General features: G+C 59.9%; 1 protein-coding gene across 1 annotated transcript; it reads left to right on the plus strand.

Moving 5' to 3' along the window:
* Window positions 1-1,523: 1,523 nt before the first annotated feature.
* Window positions 1,524-3,869, plus strand: CD2BP2 (CD2 cytoplasmic tail binding protein 2). Its single transcript, XM_056137745.1, has 7 exons — window positions 1,524-1,609; window positions 2,020-2,212; window positions 2,444-2,579; window positions 2,690-2,847; window positions 2,936-3,374; window positions 3,457-3,563; window positions 3,658-3,869. Exons 2-7 carry the CDS (start codon window positions 2,138-2,140, stop codon window positions 3,766-3,768), a joined length of 1,026 nt encoding a protein of 341 aa, XP_055993720.1. The 5' UTR covers window positions 1,524-1,609; window positions 2,020-2,137; the 3' UTR covers window positions 3,769-3,869.
* Window positions 3,870-6,181: the final 2,312 nt, after the last annotated feature.

The raw sequence follows: 6,181 nt of genomic DNA on the forward strand, positions 1-6,181 counted from the left end.
GCTCTTGGCAGGAAGGACCCTCTTGGCCTTGGGTCCATCTCTCAGTCATCTCTCAGCTGAGCTCCTGCGGAGTGGCCGCCTCCAAGGTCATTAGCCTCGTGGAGCCCCCCACGGACCGTCTGGAGGACCCGGATCTCCTTCCCAAAGCGCTCGTGCAATTCCCGGAAGCTAGAGGGCGGATTGAGGGTGGCGAGGAAGTCCTGGTGCTCTGGGGGTGAGCCGGGCTCGTGGCCAGCCGCCTGGCACAGCTCCCGGTACTGGGCCTCGAGTGGGGGTAAGAGCACGGCGAGCCGCCTCCAGCTCACCCTGGCCAGCGCCCCCAGCCAGGCCCCCAGCTCCTGCTGGCTCTCTGCAGCCAGTTTGTAGGCCCGCCCGCCCTCGGTGCCGTCCCCCCCGGGGGTGACGATGGTGAAGGCGTAGGGTTCGGTGGCCCCCAGGCGGGGCGCCACCTGGCAGTTCTCCAACAGGATGAGGCCCAGGGGTGTGCGGTCAGCCCGGTGCTCCAGATAGAAGAGGAGGTTCCCCCGCAGGATGAACCAGCGGCGCTGGTAGCTGGTGTTGCGGGCGCCCTTCTTGAGCAGGATGCCCTCCTGGTCGGGCGCTTGCGCTCGGTACCCGCGGAAGAACCCCAGCACGGGCTTGCGGTGCAGTTTCATGGCGGTCGGGGCTCGGAGGGCGCCTGCGGGCAGGAGAAGGGCCTGGCAGTCGGGGCTCCGGTGCTGCCCGCCGCGGGCCGGCGGGATCCAGGCCCGCGTGTCCTCGGCCGGGTGTCCGGTGCCCAGAGCCCCGAGCCCCACTCTCCCGCTCCCAGCTTCTGCCAGGCCCAGTGGGCCAGATCACAGCCTGGGGGCCGCCTCTTCTCCGTGCGGCGGCAGAGTGGACGCTGCTGCCTTTCCCTAGGCCTACCTGGGGTCAGGGCACAAGGGGCTTCGGGCCTGGGTACTAGGCCCAGGTGCCACTCCCTGGCGGTGGCTCTTCTACCTCAGGAATCAGGAACTTGCCCTGGGGATAGGCCCGGGGTAAGTCACCTCCCCTGGGTCCTAAAGGCAGCTGGGTTCGGGCAGCGGCCCGAAGGGCGGTCGGAGCCCCCGGTGGCCATCCCCGAGCCACTCTCTGCGGCCAGTAGGCAGACGCTGGGTGCGAGGAAGGGTTTCTACTGAGATAGATGGCGGGGCGCACAGGCCGAGGCCCAGGGGGCAACGGCGACTCAAGCCTGCAACGGGAAACCAGGGCAGGAATCCGCGAGCTCGGCTCGAACTGACATCGTGGGGGCTGGAGGTACAAACGCCCCACGCTCGCCCACTCTCCTGCAGTACGAGGGAACGGAAACCACTTTCTGCCATCCCTCGACTGACCGGGGCGGAGGCGCTCGAACATCCCTCTGGCAGCCGTTGTCTCCCCGCGCGGTGACGTCACTGCGGGGGGGGGTGGGCTGCGCCACCCGTCCCTACTTCCGCCCGCTCTTCGTACCGGGCCTCCAGCCCCAGTGAAGCCACTTCCGGCCTTCCGGGCGCCCGCCACAATCCTCTTCCGGGTGCAGGCGGCCCGGTGCCCCGGATGTGCCTCTGCCGAAAGCATCTTTGCTTCCCCGCCTCCCCTGGACCCCCAGGTGAGCACGCGCCAGGGGCACTTCTCGGGTCTTTGTGGCTCGGTCACCTCTCCGATGTGTACACATGCCCCGAACCAGTTGGGGTGCGGGCCTCCCCGCGGGGCCGGGAGTGCGGCGGGAGTGAAGCGGGCGACCTGGGTGCCAGGTCGAGTCCACCCGGGCCTTGCGGGCTTTGAGGTAGTTTGGCGTGAAGGAGCGGGTGTCCCCGCGTTGAGGGTCGCCACGTGAAGGAACACTGAGCGCGGAGGGACCCGGGGGAGGTCGTCCGCGAGCTCACCTTCGGATGCCGAACCCAGGGGCCCTCCTTGGCCGCCCACTCTCTCCCCCGCCCCCTCTTCCTTTCCTCCCTTTCGTCCTCTCCGCCCCGATTCTGAGCCTCTTCCCTCCCACGCCGGATCCTGCACGAACAGGGGAAAATTTCGTTGTGCCTTCTCTTCTCTCGCCGAGCATGAGTGTCATCCCCCAGTTTGCAATTCCCTAAATCGACTCCATTTCCCTTGGCCCAGTCGGGAAGGCCTTTATCCAGTCATGCCAAAGAGGAAAGTGACTTTCCAAGGCGTGGGAGATGAGGACGAGGATGAGATCAGTGTGCCCAAGAAGAAGGTGAGGGGGCCTTGCAGGATTAAAGGGACAAGTGGAAAGATAGAAGCCAGAGGGGTGAGAGAATTGAGGGCTGGGATGGCCAAGGAGGGAGGGGGTCTCAGGATTAGCTTTGCCAAGGTCTTTGACAAGTGCACTTGAAAGATTTTCTGTTTGCGTCCAGATCTAGAAATTGGGGAGGGGGTGGGGGATTGTCTGGTAACCACATCTCAGTTTGCTGGTTCCTGTTCACAGCTGGTAGACACCATGGCTCCTGTCGGGGGCCCTGGGAGCCGCTTCAAAGGCAAACACTCTTTGGACAGTGATGAGGAGGACGATGATGAAGAGGGGTCCAGCAAATATGACATCCTGGCCTCAGAGGATGTGGAAGGTGAGTAGGTCCCTCACTGTTGGCACAGACGGTGGCTGTTGGGGGTTCCTGCAGGGGCCGGGCTGTGCCTTCTGCTCGAGTGATATGAGGCTCGGGTGTCTTCGATGCAGGTCAGGAAGCAGCCACACTGCCCAGTGAGGGAGGGGTGCGGATCACACCCTTCAACCTGCAGGAGGAGATGGAGGAGGGACACTTTGATGCCGATGGCAACTACTTCCTGAACCGGGATGCTCAGATCCGAGATAGCTGGCTGGACAACATCGACTGGGTGTGGCTTGGGGTGGGCTGTTGGCGCCCGGCTGTGGTGTGGGGGCTGTGGTCCACGTGTGGGAAATTAACCCGTTTCCACATTCCAGGTGAAGATCAAGGAGCGGCCCCCGGATCAGAAGCCCCCATCAGAAGACTCTGAGGACGAGGAGAACTCGGGCCAGACCCCACTGAGCGCCCAGGCCCTGTTGGAGGGTCTCCTGGAGCTGCTGTTGCCGAGAGAGACAGTGGCCGGAGCACTGAGACGGCTGGGGGCCCGGGGAGGATGTAAACAGGGTGGCAAGGGGCCAGCGCGGCCCAGCTCCCCGCAACGCCTGGACCGACTTTCTGGGTTGGCGGACCAAATGGTGGCCCGGGGCAACCTTGGCGTGTATCAGGAGACAAGGGAACGGCTGGCCATGCGGCTGAAGGGTTTGGGGAGTCGAACCCAGGGAACCCCTGACCCCACCCCTCCTCCCTCTCTGGATATGTTTGCTGAGGAAGTGACAGAGGGGGAGCTGGAGACGCCCACCCCAGTCCCAAGAGGAGGTAAGCCAGAAGGGCAGCAGATGGGTGCAGCTGTGGGCGGGGGCAGGGCACCTGAGACCGGTGGTCGCAACTCTTATTTCAGAAGCAGAGTCTTCCGGCGATGGTCTCCCCGACGTGATGTGGGAGTATAAATGGGAGAACACGGGGGATGCTGAGCTGTACGGGCCCTTCACCAGCACCCAGATGCAGGTAAGTCCCGTTCTCTGCTTCTTCCGCGCCCCCCCCCCCCCCCCCCCACTTTCCGCAATCAGGGGTCTCCTAGCTCTGTCCTCTCTCCCCACAGACCTGGGTGAATGAAGGCTACTTTCCAGACGGTGTTTATTGCCGGAAGCTCGACCCTCCTGGTGGACAGTTTTACAACTCCAAACGTATTGACTTTGACCTCTACACCTGAGCCCGCTAGCGGCCACTTCTTTCCTGGACTGTGCCATGCAGACATTGGAGGCCACTTTTGCGTTTCCCTTTCCCAATAAAAGCCTTTAGTTGTGTATTAGGGCCTTGGCTGTGGTGATGGCCGGAAGCCAGGGACCTTCATCACAGCCCCTTTGGACTCACGGTGGTCCATTTAATTTTGGGGGAGAGCTCTGGGATGGTGATGGGGGCTGCTTCCAGTCTCGGCATCTAAGTGATGCCAGGGATGGAACCTCCCCAAAGCAGAGCATGTGCTTTGATTATCTCTCTGGCCCTTCGCCGTGGTCCTTGAGTTTTTAGTCCCTTGGACGCTTCCCCTTTGCTTCTCACTCCTGGATCAGCCAGGGCCTGTTGGGGTCTTGTGGCCTCCCCACCTGGACTTCCTTCAACATCTCCAAATCCTGTCCACCATCCAGCATCCCCTGAGGCTGAATTTTTTTGGGGGGGGTAAGGGGGTGGAGCAAGACAGTTAACTACGGGCTTCTCCAGAGTGAGACAGGCGAGTCAGGAAACACAGGCAAGCAAGATGTGTGTTTGAGGGAAAGCATGGGCTTGAAGAGCACACCGAGGTTGATTTTGTTTTAACTGGGCTTTTGGACTTGGCTGCTAGAGGACAGCTCTCCGAGTGTAGATTTCAGGTCCAGAAGGCCGAGTAGAGTCCGGGACTTCCTGGTTCCGCACTAGCTCCAGGTGAAGTGCACAGTCAGTGTTGGCCGTTAAAGGCCCCTTAGGCCCCATGGGCCAACCATCACAGTTTGCAGAGAGGCCCTCAGCGTTCTGTGCACTCTTGTGGAATCGTGGCCAACGACTGCCTTCCCAGGCCTTTGCTGAGGCCCTGCAGCCTAGATGGACCCCCAAGAGCCGTGGCAACAGCTGGAACTTAGCTGGGCCCACATGGTCGGGGAGGAGACCGCTCTCTTCCTACATTAGGACCCCAGGACTTCGACCTCCCACCCCTTCTGCCTTTGAATTCGAGATTCTTCACTCAAATCAAGTTACACTGATTTCTGTCTTGACCACAATAATCTCTTCGGAAGCTGTGAAATCACTCCTCCAAAATTGTGAATTGCCAAGTGGGAGCCTGACTTGAGCTTTCATTTTATTTAATTTCTAGTTGTTTGGGGCCTAGAACTGCCTGAGCTCGGGGCTTAGTCCTGACTGTGAACCCAGAGATCACACCTGTTGGTGTAAGGAGGGGACCATACGGGATGCTGGGACTGGAACCCACGTCAGCTGTGTGTAAGCAGGGGCACTATTGCTCTGGCCCCTTGTTTCTCACTTGGAGCTTTTAAAATCCCCCAGCTGTTTCCAGTGGCCTGGTTGGTGTGACTGAGCCACTGGCCTGGTTGGTGTGACTGGAGTTTTCCCTGGGGGGGAGAGGCCAGCAGCTGAGCATTCACTGGGGCAGGCAAGGGCCTCTAGAAATAGTCAAGAGTCAAGCTAGGAGCTAGGAAAAGCAGGACTGTGGCGGGTGGGGACTCTCAGGTGAGGTGTCGTGAGACTTCCAAACTTAGGTGGTTCTAGTAGGACTGGTTTTTTTTTTCTCCAGGGATTGCTACTGGCTCTGCACTCAGGAATTACTCCTGGCAATGCTTGGGGGACAATATGGGATGCCAGGGATTGGAACTCAGGTTGGCCGCGGCGTGTGCAAGGCAAACGCCCTACGCGCTGTACTATCTCTCTGGCCCATGAGTTGGGTTTTTTTTGTTTGTTTTGCTTTGGTTTTTGGGTCACACCCGATAGTGCTCAGGGGTTACTCCTGGCAGTGCTCTCGGGACCATATGGAATGCCGGGGGTTCTTGGGTTGACACGGCAAACGCCCTACCTGTAGTACTATCACTTCGGCCCCTATGACTGTGTTATTGATGGCAAAATGCCTTTGGTGCTAAGTTGCCTTTATGTGTCACTGAGAAAGGGAACGCCAAGAGACCAGGGATGTGACTCAGAGGTTGAGTACATTGCACGGGCACATTCGAGGTCTTGGGTCCAGTTCCTGGCACCACAACAGCCCTGCTTCTTACAGCGTGAGGGGGCACTGTTGCATGGCTGCACCCTGGCTTCAGAAATGTCGAGCACTGAGAAGCTGCTAACAGGGCCAGCACTGATGCCCAGATCTCAGCCTCAGAGCCTGTTAGTTATTACCCTGCACGGCAAAGGGGACTTTGCAGATGTGAAAGGGTTTCTGGGGATTCCCTAGGTGATTGAGGGTGACAGTGTAGTCACAGTGCCCTGGGGAGTGCTATGGTGCCAGCTGCTGGGCTGGGAGACAGAACCATGTGTTCAGGAAAGAGGTGGCTTGGGAAAGTCCAGAATGCGAACTGCCCTGAAACTCCACAGTAAGCCCTTTTGGACTTCTGACCTCTAAAACTAAGATAATAAAAACTGTGTTGAGTCAC

Source organism: Sorex fumeus, unplaced genomic scaffold (genome assembly GCF_029834395.1).
Source record: "Sorex fumeus unplaced genomic scaffold, SorFum_2.1 ptg000126l, whole genome shotgun sequence".
In the NCBI taxonomy this organism is placed as follows: domain Eukaryota; kingdom Metazoa; phylum Chordata; class Mammalia; order Eulipotyphla; family Soricidae; genus Sorex; species Sorex fumeus.

What these genes read in the sequence shown, in the direction of transcription:
- CD2BP2 (XM_056137745.1), top strand. Translation starts at nt 2,138, where the DNA reads ATGCCAAAGAGGAAAGTGACTTTCCAAGGCGTGGGAGATGAGGACGAG. An exon ending in GGCCTCAGAGGATGTGGAAG is followed by an intron (nt 2,580 to 2,689) that starts GTGAGTAGGTCC and finishes TCTTCGATGCAG; the next exon opens with GTCAGGAAGCAGCCACACTG. An exon ending in CACCCCAGTCCCAAGAGGAG is followed by an intron (nt 3,375 to 3,456) that starts GTAAGCCAGAAG and finishes CTCTTATTTCAG; the next exon opens with AAGCAGAGTCTTCCGGCGAT.